The sequence below is a fragment of the Spea bombifrons genome, chromosome 9 (assembly GCF_027358695.1).
Source record: "Spea bombifrons isolate aSpeBom1 chromosome 9, aSpeBom1.2.pri, whole genome shotgun sequence".
Classification (NCBI taxonomy): Eukaryota; Metazoa; Chordata; class Amphibia; order Anura; family Pelobatidae; genus Spea; species Spea bombifrons.
In genome coordinates, this window is record NC_071095.1 from 21,379,597 (window position 1) to 21,405,311 (window position 25,715).

General features: G+C 41.4%; 2 protein-coding genes across 2 annotated transcripts; both read left to right on the forward strand.

The window, feature by feature from the left end:
* Nucleotides 1–4,086: 4,086 nt before the first annotated feature.
* SUSD6 (sushi domain containing 6) lies at nt 4,087–9,949 on the forward strand. The gene is made up of 5 exons (XM_053474620.1): nt 4,087–4,218; nt 8,142–8,339; nt 8,473–8,611; nt 8,730–9,154; nt 9,754–9,949. The coding sequence occupies exons 1-5, from the start codon at nt 4,095–4,097 to the stop codon at nt 9,777–9,779; spliced, it is 912 nt and encodes a 303-aa protein (XP_053330595.1). The 5' UTR covers nt 4,087–4,094; the 3' UTR covers nt 9,780–9,949.
* A 4,846-nt stretch (nt 9,950–14,795) lies between these two features.
* GPR176 (G protein-coupled receptor 176) lies at nt 14,796–25,479 on the forward strand. Its single transcript, XM_053474616.1, has 3 exons — nt 14,796–15,243; nt 23,022–23,274; nt 24,119–25,479. Exons 1-3 carry the CDS (start codon nt 15,048–15,050, stop codon nt 25,227–25,229), a joined length of 1,560 nt encoding a protein of 519 aa, XP_053330591.1. The 5' UTR covers nt 14,796–15,047; the 3' UTR covers nt 25,230–25,479.
* The last annotated feature ends 236 nt before the right edge of the window (nt 25,480–25,715 follow it).

The following is a 25,715-nucleotide window of genomic DNA, read 5'->3' on the forward strand; positions in this document are numbered from 1 at the left end:
CCTGACAAATAAAAGAAAAAAAAACATCAATATACAGTTATCTCAGGCAATATCTTTGTAGCATTCTGTAAATAGGTTTGTGTAAGAGGGACCATGCTGCTCTATGTGGCTGCTCCCTGGATCAATCTATACAACCATTGAGGTCCATGGCCTGGATTAATAAACAGGACATTAAACCTTACAAGTGCCATCTAGAAGAGATAGGAGCTACCAACAGCATATGAGATAGCAAAGTAGCTCTTGCTGTGAAATATTTTGTGGAAGGAACCAAAGACTAGAAGTGTCTCCAGATGGTCACCACCTCATCATCATCAACAGAGTAAATGTGACAATGTGGACGACTCTGGCTTGATACTGTGGACGGCTTTTGACTTTGGAAGAAATGTCCTTTCCATGAAAAAAATTACTGCGTTAATACAGGAACATTCCTGCATACATACAGGTATCTCCAAAACCAGCAGAGCTCACATCTTTACCTGGACCTTTAAAGTGTCACAACCAGAGCCAGTTGACAGCTTTGCTCCTTTATGTCTATTCTGTAAGCATGTAGAGTATGCTAAGGAACCCGATATATGACTTGGACCTGAAGGGTTCTTCTCAGTGCAGGAAAATGTCATCAATATTATTTTGTGTTTAAAAGTAATCATGTGGGAGAAGATCTATTGTTTGACGAGATATATATATATATGTATGTATGTATATATATATATAATATAGTATATATGTATGTATATATATATATATATATATATATATATATATATATATATATATATATATATCATTCTCCTAATTGTATATATCTGTTGTAAAGTCCCTGATAATCGGGAGATCCCGGTAAACCGGGCAGATAGCCAAGCAATTGTAACGTATCTTGATAGAGTAACATTTCTAGCCATAGCCCGTATTAGTTATTATGTGACAGTCTTGGCTGTTCGGACTTGATACATTGTACTCTTTCTTGGCTTTCCTCCATTGCAGGGCCCACTGCCTATCCTGAACGGTAACGTCTATTGAGTGGCTTTCATGCTCACAGGTATCGGTGTCTGTGCATACGTGTGTCTTATGTGTCCTCGGGGGGCTCGGGCCCTCCCTGTGCCATTGAATTGAAACGAGCACTGTTATGGAAATGAAGACTAACACGTTTCCTGCTTCCTTATTATGAATGCTTTGTATAGGAGGGCCACTTCCGGAGTGTCCCACACAGTGCCCTGACGTCACTTCCGCGCTGAGAACAAGACCAGGCAGCTTCCGAACCACCGAGAGCGGGACCGGCTTCCGTCTCGCCGATATCGGGTCCTGGAACTGTGCAGGGAGCGGGTGGTCTGCTCGGTGCCCCGGGACATACCGGTGAGTGGGTTATATGTATACAAAGCGGAATGTGTGGGGCGGCGGCATATACCGCTGTCTGTATATGGGAGTAAAGGGACAGAGAAACAGGAAGCGATACCATATACCGCAGTGTAGCCTCCTGTAAACACAGGGCCGAGCTGGCACTACATACTGTACATATGTAACAGTGACTGTATATACACGTATGTATATGTGTTTATATATTTACATATGTTTGTGTATATATGATACGAGGCGTTTCAGGAAGTAGAGAAAGGCAATGGGGGAGGGAGGCGTATAGACGCTGCTACGTTTGATTCGAGGGGAAGTAAACAAAAGAGAAGCGATCTTTTACAAGGACAGGAAGCCGGGATACAGAGGTCCCTATATATTATTTAATGTGTAGCATGAAGTGTACAGGGTGGGCTACAGGGCAAACTAATTGGGCTAGGAAGGGGGTGGTCTCTCTCTCTCTGTGTATGCGGTGTGTGTCATCTGGGCTTTCTATTGACAGCAGCTTAATTTTGCTACATTTGGTACATTTCCTGATACATAATGATCGCTCAGCTGTATCCGATCCCACCACTCATTTATGACAATATACAGCGTTTGTGTGGTTTAGAGCTTTGGAATGTTTGGTGCCTGGGGCTGATTTTAAGGACTGCCTTCCTATTTTAGCCATTCCTTAAGAACAAAACACAAACACTACCGTCAGAATAAGTTACTGATGTGCTGACTGTTTAAAGGGCCAAGATGGCCCTTCTTGGTTGAGAAGCACATCAGGTCTCTCCTGGATCCTCAGATTCTGGTGGGCATGTGGGATCTGTATTTGTTCTTTGAGGGTCCCAAGCTCGGTCACAATTATAAAACACGATCATTTGTTAAATTGTTATGCAATTAAGCAAGTAAACCGGTATAAAACTGTTAGTGGCTACACCTGGAAGAGCGTATATAGAATGATTATGGTGCAAAGTTTGAAACTAGAGCAACCAAAAGAATTGCTCCATTAGCAAGGACACTGGTTGCTATGGTGATAGGACCACTTTTCAAACGCTTTGTGGACTCATACTGTGGGTCTGGGTACCAGTTTACCATGTGATGCGAATGGCAGATCTCACATACAACACAAAATAACACCGATAAGCTAGTTTATTGCGTTAAAGCTAAATGCAAAGACTGTAACAATGTTGTGTATAGGTTTATGAGTTAGAGCCTGGGATAGGAACATGACCGTTCTCCTTTAAATAAAGTGCGTTTGAAACCTGTTTTGCTCCAAATAAAGGATTGTCTCATATTAAAATGTGGTAGATGAATGTCGTGTTTTAACTCGGTGGCGTTGACTATAGAACTTGTCAATCCAGAGAAACCACTTCCCTAAAGGGCAGATCTCGTCATGGTGAGCAACTTAACTAAGGTGCGAAGCACGCATGCCATCTAGATTAAGGGCTGTTTATTCTAAGTTTCCATTAAATATTAATTGTTTGCTAAAGGGACCACCCTGCTGTGGGCAGATGGTCACAGCAGAACAATGTAAAATGTGAAGCTGCTTTTCCTCCTGGAACAAGTAAGTCATCGCCGCAGTGTTATGGATCCGGTTTTTATTTTTGCTTATTGAAAGTGAGATGCAAACGTTATTAGATAAGCGTCTAAACCCGATCTTAACAAATGCAGGGTTACAGGCTGTCCTGGCATGTGCTGGGTTGCTGTCAGACTCACACAGATGGATCTGTCACAAACCGTGAGTGATTGAGCTGCCTGTTGGGCATCTCGAGGACTAGAGTTTGGAACTACTGCTTTATAGATCTTCACGTGCTAGAAAATGACACCGTTATAAAGCTTTTCGGCATAGACGAGAGGCTGGAAATCAAACAATTAGAAACACAAGACGTACATGTGAACATACGGGATACATACATGATCGCAGGGGGTCTGACTTGGTGGTTTCATTGTTATCGGTCCTAAGTCACAAACTGGAAAACATACTGAGTTCTGTGACACCTTTCTAAGGACTTAGCAGGCTTTTACAGGCTTGGGCAAACGTATTCTAAATGTAATATTGATGTATAGAAGTCTATGGCAGATAACAACCGTTCGGGCATCTAACCTGCCCTTTTTTCCTAATGTAAGTGACTCAAACTCCAGTCCCTTGGTCTGGTCCCATAATGAGCATAGCTTTCTGTCTATCTCATGCATGTTTAAATTCCCTTACTGTATTATCCTCCACCTCTTCTGCTGGGAGACTGTTCCATTTATCTACCACCCTCTCAGTAAATACAAATGCAAAATATTAAAATATTCTCTGAAACCTTGTGGAGGAAGATCTTCATCTTGTTGTCGCCGTGTGTTTTTGCTGTCTCACCAAAGTGTTTTTTTTTCTTCTGCTAGATAAAGGGCTGAAGAGTCTGCAGAAACTAGACGGTGATCAAGAACCTCCGGCAGCACGGCAAAAAAACATTTCTGGGGTGTAAGTTCATAGTGATTGGTGTGTATTTGTTTTATAACACAACTATAACATAGTAGGATGCCGTATGACCGGTTAAGCATATAATACTTGGTGAAGGTTCAGAATAACCTCTCATCAGGGCACATGGCATCCAATCCTCATAGTAGAAAAATCTCCCCTGTGGTACATGTCTTGTGTTTAGCTGATTTCTGCTATATGTTCTTTGGTTGCCTGGTTCTGTCTTACAAATGCCCCTTTTCTTCCCCAGGCTGGAAAGTTTATGCTCTGATATAGCCTCCCTCTTTTTGGGTACTCGAAGATGTACCGTGGAGTGGTAGCTGCACATAGTCCCCTCTGGTGTACAGTTTGGTCTTCTGGGGGGCCGAGGCTGCACCTCCAGTTGGTCCTGACTCTGTTTTTCCTGTCGAATGCACTATGCTCAGGTACGTACTTTTTTACTGCAATTATTCCAAGAAGACTTGGTACCGCAACAGAAGGGCGCGCATGCCCATTATCACTGAAAAGTCCCGACTGTTTGGCATACTTCATGATCATCACAACTACTAAGTGTGGCTAGCGATAAACAATGCAAATGAATATACATATTGTATATGTGAGCATCCTGGCTATACCTCCTGTTGCCTGGTATATCCTTTCCACTGTAAGAATGTCATACTTCTGTCACATATGATATCCTGTGACTTCGTATGAAGCCCTCGCATGCTTCATATAATATTTCCACCCTTTTTCTTACGACAAGGGTAATGTGTGCCCAAATTACTTCTTGTCTTCATGCCCCGTTTCCTGACTTTCCTCACTTTAATGCCTTAGCTTGACTAAGTGTCCTTATCCGTTATTCATCCCGAGTCACATCTCTCTCTGCCGTTCGTTATCCTGGCTGCCGATATCTGCCCGGATCAGATAGAAAATCCTCACATAAACTGGCAAAGCCCTCACAATACTGCACCTGTCTGCCTTAATCCTCTTGCACCAGGACCTGTCCCTTCATGCTGATGGTTATAAATGCCTTCCATGTACCGTCATTCCTGCCCACAAGGATTTGTCATGATGCCCCGATCCTGTGAATTCTCTGCTCCATCAACCCCCCCCCCCCAGCTTTGAAATATCTAAGTGGTCCCTGAAAACACCATCCTTTATCCGGCAGCACCATCAACACCTTTGGGTTACCCTATTATCGGGTATTGAACACTAGATAAGTTACATGCAAGACTTTAGTATTCTTTAATTTTTATTCTTTAATTAGAAAGGAATGTATGCAAAGCGTTACACGTGTAGTAAATCCGACTGACCGAATCCCATGAAGTATCACGAAAATCACAAAAGGTCGACAGCGCGGTGCTGGGTTCTACATAAGACAAGTGTGATTGTTGTTGAACTGGTGCAGGGTTGTTTGAGGCATCTATGATCTGTCGCATTATCAACGGTTCTTTGTTCTTTCTGGTTGCAGAGAGTGGGTTTCATGGTATGTATTGTGCGCGATGTCACTGTGGGTTCAATGCAATGCATTGTGTTTTGTATGTAGCTTTCAAGCAGGAGATCCACCATGTTTCAAGGCTGAAAGATGGGCATGGGGAGGTTATATATAAAAAATCCTTTAGATGCAGAGACAAGTGGGCTGGGTCATACAGAAAATTCTGTCATCAGAAAATAATTAGCTTTGTAGGCTGTTATATGTGTCGCTGTCAGCATGCAGCTAGTTAATAAAATGGTATGTTTAAGCTTCATAAAGCAGATAATAGAGTAAATGGCGCTATCCCATCATTAAGTAATGTATTTGGCTGTCTCTGGGTGTGATTGAGACTGTCTAGATATGAGATACACAAAAGGGTCCCAGTCTGCAAAACTATTTCCGATCGCAGCAGTTGTGCGAGAGCACACTGATGCATCTGGTCATCTAATATTCATTGTGACAGTGACCCAGCCATCTGTCTCGGGGAATAAGGACTGCTTTCAGTGTCTGGGGATTACACTGAAATTCCATTAGCATATGAATATGACCAGGGAGTAGGAATGCCTTCCTTCCATTCAGTGTGACAGTCATGCACTGCGGTACTTAACTCATAACCATATGTCCTTTCTCAATGATTCATTCTGCCACACTTCTGGCTAACCTGGAGACTGCTGACCCTATGGTGACTTGCGAGCCTTTAGCCTGCCTGGATTCATCTGCGGTGAACAGTTTTCCCGCTTCGTGTCACATTGTAATTCTGCGTTGGCTACTTCATGTATTCATCGACCTGAAGCTTTGTATTGCATTACGCTTCTGTGTTAGAGAGGTGGTAAGCGTGTTTTTGGATATGACTGCCTTGCCCAGGTGGCTATTTATAATAGATTGTGGATACAGTCAAACCTACTTCTATAATTTTACCTTCCACCCCATATTCCCGTGAGGCTTTAAGATTTTTTTTTTTTTTTTTGAAAAAAAATTAATTTAATAAATTAAAATAATTATTACATTATTATAACAATTTTTATATTATATTAAATAGTAGTAATAAAAATATTTTTTCTTGATTAGTATTTTAAAGCAGGTTGCAAATCAACTTAAAACTACAACTTCAATTAAAAATAGATTATAATCTAATATTGTTATAGATTAATGTTTTTTTTTAAAAAAATATCCGCAAATTCAAAAAAATTTCTAAATGCTCACAGATGGGATATTTGTATCTATTGGAAACCACGGGCTTGATTTAATGACCTGTCCAAAACCAGGACAAAGTAGCATTTTACATTTTTAAATTCCAGACACTATTGTTTTTTGTTATTTTCTCATATTATGCATTTTACAGTTGAATACATGGAATAAATCTATGTAGAGGTGTCCACAGGTTGAAATTTAAGTTAATTTATTATTGATCCCACAGCCTTTGTGTGGTGAGGCGAAAGGAAATACTGTAATGTCGGGAGAGAAATCGGTTGTATCGTAGCGGTTGTATCATATTCTGCCAAAAATCTTGACTGTAATGAAGTAAACCCTTTAAACCAAATATCTCCCTATTTAAAAAAAAAAAAAAAAAAAAAAATTGCAAGCTGCCAGTTTTTATTTATTTTTTCAAATACTTTGTTTGTTCCCCTTTATGTTTTGTGCCTTTCTTAAAGTCCCTGTCTCTGTTTCTAGTTTAATGTACGCAGTGTTTTTAACATCCCCATAGCTGAGCAACGAATGTGCTTGAAGAAGATACAAGAATGAAATTACGTAAAACCTGTCCTTGTATACCAAACAGTGCAGGCAGGGAAGTAGATTGGCATAGTTGCGTGTCCCGTTCTCATGTGTAACGTATGTTAAAGCTAAGGGTTAATAGAAAGTAGCTAAAATAACAGTAGTTGTTCTATCTCATTATATAGTGTTGAATATTCTGTGCTATTGTCATCTTCATTCGTTCATTCTTCGTTCATTCTTCGTTCATTCTTTGTTCATTCTTCGTTCTTACATTTATAAAACTTTGGGATTAGGGGAAAAGCTTTTCTTTAGTTGTCACCTTGTTAATAGCTTCACATGATTCACTTAAAAAATAATAAGCGACTATTGCAGTATTTGAAACGTTCAGCTCTTCCTGCCTTTTCTGCAATTTTTATAATGTTCTGTCATTGGCTAAGTTAACCTTGCAGTGGTCTTTTTACTTTTCCAGTTGCCTCCTTTTTTTCTTTTCAAATGTTTCCTGTAAAAGTAAAAAAAAAGTGAGATTCCTTCAATATGCCAGACTCTGTTCCATTTTTCTATCATCCTCTCCATAAAAAAGATGTATCTCTTCGCTATTACTTTTCTCACTGCGGTAGAATTCTACTTGCTCTGACGACCACAGATCTATGAACGCGCAAACTAGACAGGCCGCGTGTTGCTTATCTGCAGTCAGAATCTGTTTAGGGTGTCTCTCTGTTGCTGTGTTTCACGTGTTCCCCGTGACACTGGCATGTAACCCATTGCGTGGTTTATGGGTGTGAATGTGGCTTCCGGCAGTTGTTGCTTTTTGTGTCTCAGCTGCTTGAACCGCACGGGTGCATGGGCTTTATCTGCCAGACTGTGACGCTCGGAGCAGAAAGCCTGCTGTGTGATCTCAGCTGCCGAAGTCACGTAGAGACGGCGTCTAAATGTGAAGCCCCTAAGGAGCAGGCCATCTGTTATGTGAGATAGCAAAGACGTATGTGAGCAAACTTTCCTTTGTGTTTATACTTCCTCATTCTTTTATTATTTCAACAGAACAGAAAATATGTAAATATATATGTAACTGGCACGTAAGGGGATATAGACAGATATATTGGTTTTACAGCATTTTAGTGTCTGTTTTTTTTTTTTAGCTCCAACTGTCTGAATAACTGATTTTTTTTTTTTTTTTTTTTTTAGTGTGTCCTCCACCCCCAGAGCCGGAGAATGGTGGGTTTCTGTGTCACCCTCCGCACTGTGATCAGCCACTAACCTCAGGAAGTGTGATTGAATACTTCTGTGCAGAAGGATTCATGCTCAAGGGAGACTATAAATTCCTGACCTGCAAGAATGGTGCTTGGAACCCACCCATGGGAGTCAGCTGCAGGCAAGGCCAAGGTGGGGACTGGTTACAATGCAGCGTAAGGTTCGGCGTCGCTGGACTAGCCACATGGGCCACTTTTCTTCCCCACATCTACAGGGATGATATGTTTTATGTTGGATTTCACTAATACATCCATTTTTGTTCTAGAGACCAATAAACACACCAGCCTCGGGGTCCCTACATTGTCTATCGTTGCATCTACCGCCAGTTCTGTAGCCTTAATATTGCTTCTCATTGTCCTGTTTGTACTGCTGCAACCCAAGCTCAAGTCTTTCCATCATAACAGGTGAGGGAATTGTCACCATAAAAATGTACATATCCGTGTAGTGCTGTTAATTATTCTATACCTTGTTGATTTCTGCTGCCTGTGGTCAGAGAAATAGTTTTTGTTGATGTTCCTCCAGGCGTGAAGGATGTGTCGCTGGGGAGCAGGTGTCCATCATGGTTGATGGAGTGCAGGTTGCTCTTCCTTCTTATGAAGAAGCTGTCTATGGCAGTGCAGGAAACTGCATTCCATCTGCAAGCTCCCGCGTTCAAATAGTGTTATCGGAGGGCCCGGGTGAGGAGCAAGACCTGCAGCAGTCTGCATGCAGCTCTAATTCCACTGGCCAGACTTCCAGGGGCTCCGATCTTACCGGCCAAACTATGGGACACGCCATGCAGGGCGCAACAAGCAGCAGACAGCACTCAGAGACTGTGATGGTCCATCAGACATCATCTTCATGGGCATCTGGAGCAGAAGGCAGGACTCTGAGAGGAGCAGGAGTAGATTCTGAGAGCAGTGATGTGCAGAGCCTCCTCTCCCTCTCCTCTGATGACTATACAGATGGTAAGTATTTGGAAGCTGTGTATATTACTTGCTCTTCCCAACATGCGTGGTGACCCATGTTGCTTTTAATATCATGTTTAGTCTTAACATTTGTTGCATCTCTCTTGGTTCTGATTCCTGTGCCTAAATTGTGTTGTTTGTGTACCGAGTGTGTATTTAGTGCTTTAGAACTGCTAGATAGATATCGCACATCAGGCTTATTGGCAAGCGGTAAGTTAAATATGAGGGTTACCACCCACTGCCAAGACCCTATTCAACAGTCTGTTTCCTGAGAGGTGTCTGATGCAAGTCGTGGAGTGTTTTCTATGTACTCTGAGACTTGATTTCTTCCCTGTCACTGTATGATATGTGTGTTTGTTGCTTCATGTGCAGTATGTATCTGCTCTGATTTGTTTCATGTTTACCACATCTGTCCATGTCTTCTGCTGTCCATAATGTGCATTTTCTTTTGCTTTTGTTTCATTACTTCCTGTTGTGCATTTGCATTGTCTACAAAATGCTTCCTACAAAGTTCCTGTCTGGTATTTTTTTTTGTATGCAGCATTTCATGTGCCTATTGTCTGTTTCTTCACTTAGAACATTTTGTATTCTCTCTGCAGATGTTCCTCTTCTAAAGGAAGCCTGATCTCGGCCTGGACCTCCATTCAGCTCTGCGGGATCACCTCAATCTTCCTGCTTTGCTTTTCTTTTCATCACAGGTGCCCTGGAGCCGACAATTTGTGCCTCTCTGTTTCTCTCACCAGCCCCAGCAAGTTGCAGACAATGTACTTCCCGCTTGTACTGTGGAAAATGCATGTAGAGCACAGAGAAACAGATTGTCTGAGCCCCACTTGCAGATGTTTAGAATCCTATTTAATGTATGTGTTTTTATTATAGGCTATATACAGTCCAGATATATATAATAACTTCTGTAAGTGGGGCTGTAGCTGTTGTCGCCTGGCATGTGTCCCCTACTTGGTCAATAGTTGCGTTTGGCTGGCCCAGTGAATTAATATTTAGCACTTGTACAGATAACACACAGCATTTCCTTGTGATCCCAAGGAGAGGACCTTCTTCTCAGGCTGGTACCCAGGTAAGGGTCCTCGAGTCAGTGGGGTGATGCAAGGAGAACACTTTAGACTTGAATACATGCCAAGACCATGTTTTCGCCCCAAACTTTGACCATAGTTCCTCATGCACATTTGTGTCCCATTAAGACAGTATGATGTGCTCAGCATGTAACTTAAATACATGGGAGAGTATATATATCTTATTTTATTTTAGGATATGGGTTAACAAATCATATTTCTCTTGGTTGAGGGAGAGGTATGTAAACGTATATACCAAGGTAGGATGGGATTATTCATTAATACAAATAAGATATTTCTACAACATGATATAATATAATGGTTCCATCACAGGTAGTTCCTCAAACTGGACGGCAATGAAAACTTTTTTTTAATTTTTTTATTTCATCCAGAAGTTTTAAGACTAAACCTGAAAGAGATATCCCAGGGGCTTTATCCTAAAGGCCTGGGGTAGGCAGCAACATTGATTGGGAAATCATTTTGACTAAATGCCCCATAAGAAAAATGAATTCCACAAACCTCGTCCCGGACACCTTGCCTACCCCTGCATTAGTCAAACCTGCACAAAATTAGGAGAGACTATGTAGGTAACATGTTTGTAGGTGTGTGTGTGTATATATATAAATACAATATACAATATAACTACACATGCAGCTTGGATCCCAGGGGTGTTCCACATGTCCTTTAGCTCTTCATGTGTTGCCGATTCCTTTCCAAGAAGAAAGAAATATGGTCAGAGAGATTGTGGGAGATAGAAAACAAACCAGTGATGGGTGGGAGAGCAGATTTTTATTTGAGGTGTTTTTTAGTAGCGAGTGCGTGTGTTATATGGAGATCTTGCTCCATTTGACTGGATGCCTGGCCATCACAAGCCGGCATGCCATTTATTGATTGTGTATGCTAGTTTGTATATGCTGCGGGCTCCCTTACTTTTTTTTTTATTATGATAGCAGAGAGATGACTGTCACTGCAGTGATTACTATTCATCCAGACAACTGTTTACTCAATGCATCTATTTAATTAACATGATGAACTTCTCTATTGAATTTATTTTTCGTGCCTGATTAATGTCACTTCACACACTCAGATGTGCAATATTTTCAGGAGCAAGGACATAGGACAAGTGATCAAACATCACAGACCCTTCATTCATTTGTAAATATTGTTCCACCAGCATCTCTGTGGCTGTAATCAATGCGTTGCTTATATATATATATAATATTTTTTTCTCTTCCTCTTTGTGTTGGATTCAAACACTGCCCTTTCAAATATGAGGCGATGCGGATCTGTATTTGCTATATCGAGAGGCTGAGCATGCAGTGGGCTGCACGTGGCCTGCTAGTAGTAAATGGCAACTGCTAACGACCCCTGATCTTCTTCCACAAAGAACACACACAGCATATTTGGAAGGGGGATACGCCACTGGTCTCAAGAGCTTAGGAATTAGGTATAAGAAATTGTGCACATGTTAAGTATCATCCTGAAGATCTGTGCCGGATGTAGCCTTCAAGTACAGGAGCTGGACGCCGCCGGCATATTGCCTCTGGCCTGGCACGGCTCGTAACCCTTGCATTTCTGGAACGATGTATTCCACGTAAATAATTGCTTTGTTCCCTCTCCTCTCACCCTGGGCACGGCTTTGGGGCTGAAGATCGTATTTTTAATATTTGTATAAATTAATTTAATTTTAATTGTCTATGTATATAACTGCATTTCTAAATAATTAAAAAAAAAAATCTTTTACATTTATTTTTTGTCCTTGTCCAATGGCTAGTGTAAATTAAGTGCGCTTATGGGCTGTATATATATATTATATATATATATATATATATATATATATATATATATATATATATATATATATATATATATATATATAATCTCTATATACACGCACGCACGTACTTTGGTTTTATACATTAAGATGTTCTCTGTATTTGTCATTGTTATATGGAAATTTCACAGAATCTTCTAAGGAGAAAAATCCTTAGTACACATACACCAAATCCTATATTTTATTATTGCGTTCACTAATGTATAAACCATGAGACCGAGTAATTCTGTGTTTTCAGACTCTGTATAATTCCTTCCTACGAAGCTATGTGCTGCCGTTGGGTCGCTGGTTCTGGCAACGTTTTTGAGGGCGAGTAAGGAAGATGGGGGAGACAGAATACTGATTGGATGTTTTGCGTCGGGCCAAGGAACAGAACACAGATCTCGATAATGTTCTATATAAATGCAAATCATTAATATCCTATAGTTCATATGCCAGTGGCATTTTAAGCACACATTGTCTCTGTAAACCCCCAACCCCCCCAGCTTCTCTGGCTATGAGTTCTGTCTGTTACTGGCAACACCCACTTAATCTTGAACTGGTACAATCTATAGCCCCATTATAACAATCATGTATAGCAAGAGCAACATTTACCATAGGCAAATGAGCAGGGGTCATCGGAACTCATTATGATTTGTGTTGTTTTTCTTTCTTCTGGTATGCCAGCGTGACCTCTTGGATATAGACCACTGTAACGCGTTATGGATGGTAACCTATGGAACCATTAGATTATGGTCACTGATGGTGCTTCTGGTGTTGCATCAGCTTAATGGGTAGACTAAATGGGCCAAATGGTTCTTATCCACTGTAAAAGATATATTCTTAAGACCTTCGATGATGAAGACTTAGATTGAGCTTTCTGCTGCCTTTAGGTGCAGATCAGGGCCTTGGGACCCATTGGTACAGATCTGGGCTCAGCAGCCACTGGGGGCGCTTAAACCTACTTTACTGATAAGCCAGGCTGGAGCACTCCAATCACACAAATCCGCTTCAGCCCCCCATACCACCTCAAACACTCCCAAACGCACAGTTAAACAACATTGGCAAACTCATGGATACTGTCCTGTATGACGGTCCGAGCACACGCTTAAACATACATATAGCTCTCAGCCAAACAAAATATAAATGCACACTTCAGGTACTCGCTGTGCAGCGCTCCCTTCCATGTAGCACACTGCCTTCTCAACCTAAAAGTGTCTTGACCTCACATGAGGGCGCCTGCTAGTTTAACTTTCCTCTGGTTGTCTTGTTAAATGTTCCTGACAGTTTTTTGAAACATTGTTTATATTTCTGTACATTTTAAGTTTCTATGTATAATTGTATTTTGGTTTCTCAGTGGACACACTCTTACTGATTTTCTTCTTGGTGTCCAAGTTTTGGCTTCTCTCCAATGGTTCCAGTTTTTTTTTTTCTTTCTAGAAAACATTTTTTTTAACACACTTTTGGTATTGTAAGGAAATTCACATATATCGATATCAAAGAAAAAAGGAGAGAGGATTGTATATGCTACAGATATTAAGTAAAATCTAGGCATGGTACATGGTGAGCACCATGATGGTACTAAAACCCAACCCAATCTTGAGTTACTCGCTGGTTTAAATCCAGAAATTCCCTAGATTCCATAAAATTGTGGTATATTATGTTACATTTCCTTCTCTGTGTTGAGCAATTCTTTCATACAATGTAAGAACCATCATAATACACGAATGTCAATGTAGGATTCAGGGAATGCAACAATTTCTCTCTATTGGTTGTGGGCACTGCTTGTCCCCACTCAGTTAGCATGGATTTTGAGGGCATTTTATGGGGTCGTTCTGATCTGTGGTTTGGGGGTCCATGGGACTCAAATTGCCCTAAATCATATGCAAACTCTGTGTTTAGATCATATCTTTCAGTTGTGTACAGGGTGTCTAACATTGTGTAATAAAAAGATGCTCATCTCCAGTAAGCTGGCTTAGAGAATCCCCTCTATGAATGAAACCTGTTTTGGATCTAAAGGCCCATGTCTTTGAACATTATCATCATCACTGTCATTATGCATAAATTAAATCATTACTCACTTATATGTGGTTATTTTATGGTGTAAAAACACACAACGTGCTAATTTTGCATAAAATAAGCCTGTGATATGACACATCGCACATAAAGCCCAGCATTGTACAAATATAATGGCACTCCAGATTAGGAGAAGATGTCATTAGAGTCACCATCAAAGGGACCATTTGTGCGTCACTGGGACTTGCAGGGGAAGGAGCTAATGTTGACCTTTGAAATGGGCATTTGGGTCTTAAAGAGGGACTGGCCCTCCAAAAGAAAGCCACTTGGGATATATATATATACCAAAAAGACAATATGAGGCACCAGTGGAAACAATATTTATACCTGACTGTACAATTCTGTTACTCATGGGTTCATTTCTATTGATATGATTGGACTTTAACTGGCATACCCAGGGTATAGGGTGAGTTTATTTTATGTTACAGTGTATCCTAGACAAACATTCACTTTATTGTGTGCAGGATCAGTACATTCTTCCATCTCTGACTGTGGCAGCCTCTTCTTTCACCTTCTCCATATCATGCTCAGTGATTCCATGTTAATTATTTTTTTTCACCCCATGCAGCTCTGTTAAAAAAGGCTGGGAAATGCTGTTGATGTTCTGTATAGGAGCATCACTGTAAGGGACCAAAGCATCAATGAGATTCAGGCTCAGCTGTTTGGTGCCCCCCTCCCTCCTCTTTCTCCAGTGCCTAATGTGATCCTGTCGTGGAGATGTTTGCTTGGGATGAGAGGCTTGTGTTCTCCACGAGAGGCAGGGAGATCAGAAAGAAGATGCCCAGAATATGGACATGCCATGTCATCAGGCTGAGATGGGCACACACAGCCAGGGAGCACACAGAGCCATAGGTCTAACAGGCAGCAACCCCGGAGCAGCTGCCTCGGCAGAGTCCCTGCTTGTGCCGATCACACAGTAGGAGAGAGAGGAGTCACCATGGGTTACAATGGAACCTGGATTTTCAGGAACAGAAGCGACACAGGATTCTATCAGTCAGCATCTAGAACCCTGGAAATCAGGAACCTATCACACTCTCAGGTGTTCTGGAGCAACCGGAGTGCTAGTGATGGCCAGAGCTACAGACATTTTACCACCAGCGTCCAGGTTGTCATTTTTATCGGCTCTTTGCTGGGTGAGTGCAGGCTTTGGGCTTCATTGTTTTTTTTTTGGTTACAATGTTATTGGGTATTTAGCTTTTGGGATGGGTGATATGCTGCTCAACCTATAGAGGACGTGTGAAGGGTTAAATCACACAGTCACGACGGGCCAGCGTCAGTTGCTATACACCCCCCTCCCACCCCTTCTGGGTCGTGTGTGATGCTGTCTCCAGTGGGCACTGAGGATCACCCTCCTTCTGAGTGTTTTCTTGGAGAATTACCATATATGGCATGCAGACCCAGATTTTGGGCACCCCAAGAGATATGGGCATTGCATGGTATATATACTCTATATATAGGTGTATATATGTGTGTGTGTGCATGTATGTGTGTATATATATATATATATGTATTTAGCCCAGTTATTGAATGGTACAAATGCTTATTCATGGAAAATCAGATAGAACATCTCTATTATTTTACCTACCGACCTTCACACATCTGGGGATCGCCCACTCTGTGATCCTCTGCCATGAATGGAACCTACTTTATACAAGGTACACGATATGACTTGCCCATGCAGTGGTTTGCTGCCATCACTCTTACACAGGGGTTTCCGTGGGAGAACAGATGACGGGGACATGAGCCAGTGTTATTTAGATTCATCTTATTAAATCATTTTATATAAAATATATAAATACTGCAGAGGAACGTATGAAAAGAGCAAAGCGGGGCATATCTGAACTACTCAAGACTCCAGCTTGGGTATTTGCTCACTGGGATATTTGCTCAGTACCTCTATGTAGGTATAGATCATTTGGGTATTTTGGGCAACATTATATTATTTGCACAATATATCACAAAATAGTAGCTTGAAAGTGGACCTGCATTTCACAGATAAGCAAATCACAGTCTTCCTCATGTGTAGAGTAATATTCAATTGCCATCAGAAATCTTGGGGCCCAGTATTGGGGCCCCCATGCGCATGATGCCCCTTGCCTATCCCATTGTCCTGCCCATGTTCCACCCATTCCCCCCCGCCTTACTGGAGGCACATTTTATCAGGGCAAGGGTGAACCTAGGGTTAGTGGCACCTGAGTGCACTATTTCTTCTGGGCCCCCATAACCAACACTCATACATACTAACATTAAAATTAACTGCAACACTGTACACAAACAAACATTCTTTCCCCCACTTCTCCTCCCCATCCTCCACTAACCCTAGGCTCACCCGTGACGCCATACACTGATGCCCACACACACATGCTAACACCAAATACTAACACACACTCATGCTAATGCCATACACCAAAATACACGCAAACACTTTATCACCATACAGAAACAGACATTCAAACGCACTCTAACGCTATATGATGACGTACACATTCATGCCATACGGTAACACACAACGCCATATGCTCACACATGCTAATACCGCGCTCTTATACACATGCACACACTATTCAACAATATACATTAACACACTCACTTATAACACTATACATATATAGTGTTAGTGTGTGTGCATATATGTAGAGTGTTAGAGTAGGTACCGGGCATACTCTCCCCGATGGCGGCCTTAGTAATATTTGATCTATGCTTGCCAATTGTATTGTTTTATGTCCATTTTGCTCTGTACATTGTGTTAGTAGGTATATGGATCATGTCATCAGCATGACTGCACAATGCCTAGGATATGTTAGAGAGTGTGGAGTGGGGTTGCTGGCGCAGAGAAAAGGAGGACGCACGTTGGAGACAGCAGGGACGCTGTCAGAAGGATAGGAGAACTTGTCAAAAATAGAGAGAAAAGGAAGCCAAGCAGAAACCATGAAATTGAGAGGCTGCGGAAGGTGGTTAACAGATAACAACAACGGAGAATGAGACAGATGGGAAAAGGCAGAAGGCATGGATTTAAAACGATGCAAAGGATATATTGTAATCAACTCTAGTGAAAATAGTAGGGATTTGGTAAATATTATACAGCCTAATGCCATATTTTCTAGTAATTTTGGCTGTAATTAAAATGAAATAGAATAATACACTTGAAAAAAGTGGCAAAATCAGGACTTTCTCACACAAAACAAGAACTGGGCCAACATCAGAAATCTTGGGGCCCAATACACGCTTAATGCCTGGCCCCAATGTTAACACTACGCACACTCTATAACACCATACCATAACAGACACACACACATGCTAACATCATTAACACTTTACAGTAACACATACACATGCCAACACCATACACCAATACACACAAACACTACATGCGGATATACACTCATGTTGATGCCATAAAGTAACACACAACACAATATGCACACTAACACCATAGTCAAATACATGCACACGCTATCCAACAACATAAACTAACACACACCCTTTTTATTCTAACACTGTACATAAATATACAGTCGTGCAAAAAGAATGTACAACCTCTTTGAATTCTATGGTTTACGAATCAGGACATAATCATCAATCATCAGTTCCTTAGCAGGTCGAAAAATAAGGCAAATATAATCTCAGATGAACAACAACACATGACATATGTCATGATTTATTTAACAAAAATAAAGCCAAAATGAAGAAACTGTGTCTGACAAACTAAGTACCTTATGATTCAATAGCTTGTAGAACCACCTTTAGCAGAGAGCAGGGCGAATATCCCCTCCCCCATCTTGCCAGGCCTGGCATACCAGTACTGGTCGTACCCCCTTGATGGCGGCTCTGGTTAGGAGGCAAGCCCTAAGCTTTTCTTCCCCCAATCTGGCCCTGGACCAAATCTTATAAAACTTATACGTAACCGCTAATGCATATATGTAATTTCTGATTATTAGTGTATAGCTAGTGAAGGTGAACCAGAAGTTTGACACAAAGTTTCAGAACTGCAGTAGTAGTAAGTGGTGCCGAACTACGTCGCTAAGGTCCGATGTACATTAAATCAGCGATGAAATCCTACAGCCCACGCAGTTCATATGATGTGCCACCGTCAGATTATGGATGGGTCCGTAAATCTGGGACACAACAATATAACCTTTCTGCAGTTTTCACAATCTATAATTTTCCCAACCTCTACGATATAAATTATTGGCCTCTCTTTTTTGAATGGCTTAAAAGTACCTTAAAACAGATATTTAATTAAACGTACGCTCAAACTGTACATATTTCCACATTAGAGGATTAAGCGCTGGTGTGATTTTCTCTACTGCTGCCCACACACTGTGCGGTTGGTGGCGTAATTTCCTCTAATTGAACTCTTTCTTCGGAAGTCTGCGATTATTAAATGAGGTTGATGGGTCACATTAATTTTAACTATTCATATAACAGTTGGGTTTGATAGAATGAGAGCAGAAGGAGTTTAAAGGCATGACATGGATTTGGGCTGAAACTAGGAATGGTGGAGATGCTTCCAAAAACCCACCCCATAGTCACATTGAGGAGGTTTCCAACACACTTTACTGAAGTCCAACGTCAGTAGCTGTCAGATCCTCTGCAAACAGATATTAACTTGTGAATTAATTGAACACAACAAGTTTTGGACTGCAACGTTGGGACTGCAGAGCTACAACTGCCTGACCAAGCTTTTGGGCAGTCCTGGACTACGTCAATGAGGCCCAGACGTGGTGTCCTACAGCTCTTTGAGCTTGGTTTGGGAGAGCTGCTCAATAACATTGAGAAAAAGAGTTACTTTAATAAGATACTCTGAAGAAAAACACTTTCAAATTACCCATAAAGGCTGGGGGATGGGAGGAATGAATCAGTTGCCAAGGTAACTGAGCAGAGATAGTGAAAGTCCCGGAGGAGAGAAGTGTGAGGTACGGAACAAATGGGGTTTATATTTAGCTCCTGTGATACTTCGTAATTAAACAAGACACGAAGGTTATATATAGGACAGAGGCAGCTATTTTAATCCGTGCAGCGTAAAGCGTCTGACACATCTACCGTAATAGGTTATATGGCAAAGATTATTCATCAGGAATGAGTGTTTGGGCTTTAATTCACTAAAGCCGGCATTTTAAAAATGCATTTCCAACGGTCAGCTCAGCCCTTTGTGCAGAAGAAACTTCTCAAGGTTGGGCCTTCATGTTGTAAGGGGAAGTGATCAAGACTATAGATCCCCTCCAAATGTAGCCGTAGGGACTTTAAGCATGGCCGTGTCCTAGGATGCCACTTTGTGAAATTTATGCTAGATCTGCTACCGTAAGGTATATTAATGTGAAGTGGAAGCGTCTAGGAGTAACAACAGCTCAGCCGCGAAGTGGTAGACCATGCACACTAAACACCCTCGTCAGTATTTTATATCTGTATTAATTCTGAGATCCTCTAGTTCTACCTCATTATTCTTATGACTGGGAAGTTCCAAGTATGCTGATCCAGAAGTCTACCTCCTGCTCTATATGATAGTTAGAGGAGGACACAGCTGGACACACGCAGAGGTGCATTTACTTGTACAGAGTGGGCAAAAGTGGACAGGGTGTAGGCCGAGTGCAGAACGCAATAAGGTTTCCAAACCCTTTGGGGAGTTCTAGGAGTTCCCACATCTGATTATTCCTTGATGGAACCTCGGAGATCTGGCCATGCTTTCTTCAAGCATAGCGGATCTTCTGTGGAGGAGGTATAATCCACCATAGTTTTTCAATGTGCAAGAAGGTAAGATCTAGAATGTAACCCATTCTGGATGATCTGCCGATGTGTAATAACACCAGGGTGTGGATTTAATGTGGGTGGCACTCAATAGTTGCTGAATATAATATGATTCAGATCTTACTCGCACGGAGCAATGGATTCACGTTGGTATGATTGAGCAGCATGTCTGGAGAGCACAGCTGTGAGTCTGCATTGATTTCGCCAATCGCAAACTTGAGCATCATTGAAATAATAGCTGTGAACAACCGTGGAACATCATGTAATGAAGAGAACCAGGGATATAGATGGGAAACTAATGTTACCCAAACAGAGGAAGAGCCCACTCCACCAGCCCTGCTCATCTGCTGAAAACAAAAGGTACACAGTTAGTTGTGACAAACACTTCAATGGAATTTCTATAGAATTGTATGGAATCCGGCATGAACCTAAAGGGGGGGACCTGGCACCTTGATATCTTATGGTTGACTTACGGTTAAAAAAATAGAAAGGCTCAGTTTCAACCACTCACTCAGACGTTATGACTAATGAAAGCCGATGGAGGAAGTGACTTCATTGCTGTGAAGAATCAGCTCAGTGTGTTGATGGTGCAGGGGAAGTCACCTAAAATATCACATGTCTGACAGGCCTCGGCCTATTTATCTATTGGAACAAAAGAAGATATAACCAGGTTTTGGTATACGTGTTATCACACATCCAACCTGTGGCCACACAAGGAGATGAGAGTCACACACACTTCTCTGGGGTGTACAGGGTCTGGCTTCTAACGGCCCATCTTTCTTGTTTTTTCTATATTCCGTTTGCTATTCGGTAGGACAATTTTGAGGCTAATCACGTCCATCAAGAAGATGTTTGGTCATCGCCTTGATCTGTTGGGACCGGATGTAACCGGCATCAGTCAGGAAGAGGCACAATTAATCTGTTCTATAACAGGAAAGAGCGCTGAGTATTCATATACAATCCGGCTTCAGAGGCTCGTTAGTTCCCAGGGCACAGCTAATTAAAACAATAATTACAACCTGCCTTGCAAACCTCTGACTGGGTAGAGCTGTGGTTGGGGACATAAAGTTCTGGAGATTAATCCGTCATCATTAACTTTTAAGTGTTTTTTTGTTCAATGTGTTCTAAAGAAATAGTTAATTATGGTTGATACGAGAATATGGGTTACATTGTATAATATTGATTATTTTTCATTATTTCTATTTTAGTTTGATTACATGCTTTTTGTTCCAATTCTTCTCCCTTTGTTAGCTAGCATTGGCTTCTTAGCCTGTTATATAAGCATGTTGAGCCTGGAACTGGTGGCCAGTGGAATACGTTGGATACATGTCTACATGAGTATCTTCTATATATATAGCTTATTCATATAAGGCATTGCAAATAAATTAAGTTATGGTATATGGTTGATATACAAGCGGCACCTAAGAGGTAGAGAGAACACGTTTTCTCATATAGAAGATTCCGGCATTTAGTTTACGCATCAGGGCAACTTAGATCTTTATGCCGGTAATAGCCTTATCCAAGGTGGATTGAAGGCGTCTAGTAGTAGCAGATATTCAATCTGAGATCTAATAATATCCCATGATATAGTAAGTATTCAATGTCTGCCATCATGATTTGAATTCATACACATTTAATTATTTTGTTAGGGAGTATATAAGAATTTAATATATTAATTGTACCCCATGTCATATCTTTTAGTTGCTTACTGTATATATATTACTGTATATATTTGCTTTATCATTGGATCGGCAGTAATATTTATGTCAAGATAATTTAGTTCCTTAGTCCATAACACATAATTAGCCTTTAAAAGGTATTTTTTGTGAACATTAACCAGAAGAGCTACTGTTTTGTTTGTATTTATCCTATAATTGGATCATTTTCCATACTTTTTTTTATCAGATCCATTAGAGTAGGTAAAGAGATAGTTGGACTCTCACTTTGTTTTTGTAATATATCCCATGCGCCCTAGAATCTAGAATTTGACTTTTTTCCCCACCAGGGCTAATCCACAGAATTCCCTCAGTGGGCTCCGGAAGCAGTTTAACTCTTTTTCAATCAATATAAGAGTTTCAACATGTTTTATGTACGCTATTTCAGATCGGTGTCTTTGGCGAGCCTGACCCTCACAGTAATAATTAACAGAACAATATAACACTGCGAGAATTTCCCGGTCCTACCAGAGAACCAAACAAGATTAACCACGCTTTCTAGAGCCGATTTGTATAACTTTAACATCTTATAAAGCCTGACATTTAGTAGCAGGGTGTGTCACGCAAAGATGTAACAACCCTAAACACGGAAACCACAGAATCACCGCTCTGTTCTACCTGTATTACCGCTTGAGATTGTATATGTGGCCTTGCATGCCATCGTACATTTACAATATAATAAAACGCACCTAATTTCACTAATCTGCGAGCAATGGGATTTTGAAACATACCAATGGATTTTTTATATATAAATAAATATATATATATATATATATATATATATATATATATATATATATATATATAGTATACATCAGGTATGGAGAAGGAAATGTATTATTTGGAAGGGTGCAGAAGAGTCCCTACAGTGCAGTAACTTGTTTGAGCAAAGACTAAAATTGAATTTTAATGGGATGCTGATAGATTCTGGGCTGTCTGGATGTTAATGGAGGAGGTGAGGATTTCCTCTTCATCTCGATTGCCAGAGAGCTCTTGCCGTTTGAAAAGATAAGCTTATTACACAGGTCTCCGTTTACAAGTGGCCCTGAAACTGACTGGAGAACATCAGAAGGAACGAGAGATCTATACAGCAACATATATACGCGCTTTGATGTAACCAGACAGTAAGCAGAAGCCGCAGTCCGTGAACTATATTCTCTACTTTTCTTTCTTTTCCTTCTAAAAACCATGGATGACACCTGGTACGAGAGCTCCTAGGCACTAGGAGGGATGTTCACGTGGACATGGTGTTGCGCCAAGAGTAATAAAATGGAGATACTTTTGCCCCCACTGCAGGGATGTTCCTTTAAACAATGGTAAAACCTGTGTGATGTTTTATACCCTGGATAAACATAATGTTATTCATGTTGTATTTCAAAAGCTGGTAAAACCAGACATCTGGATTGTTGTCAAGGTCTTGTCTCAACATGTATTCCATGTCCTCCATGCAGGAAATGTCATTGTCCTTTGGTCAACCTGCAGAACATCTGTCCTGAAATCAGTAACTAACAGTTTCATGAAGAACCTGGCCTGTTCTGGAATCTGTGCCAGCTTGGTGTGCGTGCCTTTTGACATTGTGCTAAGTGCCAGCCCGAGCTGCTGTTGGTGGATTCACACCCAGCCCTTCTGTAAGACCATCAAATTTTTGCACAAAGTCTTCTGCTCTGTGACCATCCTCAGCTTTGCTGCCATTGCTTTGGATAGGTAAGAAAAATCTATCTGTAATGTCTAGAAATCAATGTTTCGTTTTTAGGGCAGGGCTGTCAACCATCCAGCCCCTGGGCCCAATCTGGCCCTTTAAGCCCTTTTCTCCGGCCCCCAGCAACTTGGTGGAACAGATGCCCAGCAATCCTGCCTGTCTAGAGAAGGAAGTCTGTGACTGTCACTCTGTGTATGTTGTGAGTTGCGCTCTTGTGTGTGTCTTGTCTGTGAATGTTGTGGGAGCATCTCAGTGGTGTAAGTTATGTCTGTGAGTGATGTGAGTTGTGTTCTTGGGTTTGTGCTGTGAGTTGTGAAAGCCTTGTGTCAGACTGTTGGGAGTGCATGTCCGTGAGCGCTGTGCATTTTTGTAAGTGTGCCAATCTTCAGTTGTTGAATTGTGTCGTTGTGTGTGGGTATACAGTATGTGAAGGGTGTGAGTTGTGTTACTAGGAGATATGAGTTGTTTGGTCGTCTGTTTTGTGAATGCTGTGAGATTTATGATTGCCTCCCAGGATGAAAATGTATTTATGCCTCAGTCCAAGGTACTTGAGTTCTGAACCTCAACATGCTTAAATCTCCCAATTTCTCAACCCTTACCTATGTATTCTGTAGGATCATATTTGCCGGGCCGGTCCTGTACAATGCATGGATTAATTTGGACCTTTAAATGGAACAATGCATTATACAGGGACACTTTCCAGGGTTGGTCTTTCATGTTAAACTGGAGGAGAAGAAATGTTTCATCTAGCCTCAATGAAATCCCTTACTTCCTTCTGATATAACTATTAAGCTACTTCATGAAGATGTATTTTAACCTAAAGGTGTGTCTGGTTTTATTTCATTACAGGTATTACTCAGTGCTGTACCCATTAGAGAGGAAGATCTCAGATTCCAAAGCCAGAGACCTGCTCATCTACATCTGGGCTCACGCTGTTGTTGCCAGTATTCCTGTGTTCGCTGTGACAAATGTGACTGACATTTATGCCATGTCCACTTGTTCTCCTCCCGGGGACTACTCCTTAGGCCACCTGGTTTATGTCCTCGTGTATAATATCACCACCGTTCTATTTCCCGTGGCTGTTGTTTTTCTCTTCATGCTCCTCATCCGAAGAGCTTTGAGTGCCAGTCAGAAAAAGAAAGTGATCATTGCGGCTCTGAGGACGCCGCAGAACACCATATCCATTCCGTATGTGTCCCAGAAGGAAGCCGAGCTTCACGCCATGCTGCTGTCCATGGTCCTGATATTTATTCTCTGCAGTGTCCCATACGTAACTTTAGTGATCTACCGCACCATACTCAATGTGCCCCACATTTCAGACTTTCTGATACTGACTGCTATCTGGCTGCCTAAAGTTTCCTTGGTAGCAAACCCTCTACTTTTCTTGACTGTGAACAAGTCTGTACGCAAGTGTGTGGTGGGCACCGTTGTTCAATTACACCGCAGGTATAGCAGGAGGAACGTGGTCAACCTTGGATCCATAGCAGAGGTGAACTTAGAACCCAGCGTGCGCTCAGGCAGCCAACTTCTCGAAATGTTCCACATTGGACAACAGCAGATCTTCAAGTCTGTGGACGATGATGATGACAATGATGTCAAGTCAGATGGCGCCAGGAACATAAAACTGAAACATGCGGTGCCCGGTACCAGCCTTGATGTAGAACATACTTTGGTACAGCGGTTCATCCCACAGAGTGCAGAATCTTCAGCGCAAGTGGCCCCCGTGATGCCAGGCGAGGCCGAAGTGCTCAGTGACAAGTATTCAATGCAGTGTGGGTTTGGTCCTTTTGAGTTACCACCGCAATGGCTTTCTGATAAGCGAAACAGCAAGAAGCGCCTTTTGCCCCCCTTGGGAAATACCCCAGAGGAGCTAATCCAGACTAAACAACCTAAGTGCAGGACTGAGCGTAAAATCAGCAGGAACAATAAAGTATGCATCTTTCCAAAAGTAGATTCCTAGCGCAGCTTAACCCCTCAGACTCCGTGATCCTATGGATCGAAACTCCAGGCTTGTTAAATGTGCCAAATAGCGTACTGAACATAATGGAGACGCACAATTAAAGTGTTCCTTAATAACCTGGACCGATCGTACAAAACTGTGACAATGAGATATAAACAAACACTTCATATTTTTTTAATTATGCTTGCAAAAGTGACAATTTCTAAATAATAGCTTAATCTGAATCACTTTTGCGCGGTTCTTACATTCGCTTGATGCGTAAAATGATTTGCAGTGTTCAAGCGGTATCTGTTTAGACGTGATCATCTCGACCACACTACTGGCTCAGGTTTCATGTAAGCCCACGTACAGATCACATGGATGAATCCAGTGATACAGCCGTTCTCTTTTATCTCCTTCCAGTGTGTTTCTTTGTAGATAGCTCTAGCAACACCCTTCATTTACTGTAACGCTACAGTCATCCAGGGGATTCTGCTGGTACTGCAG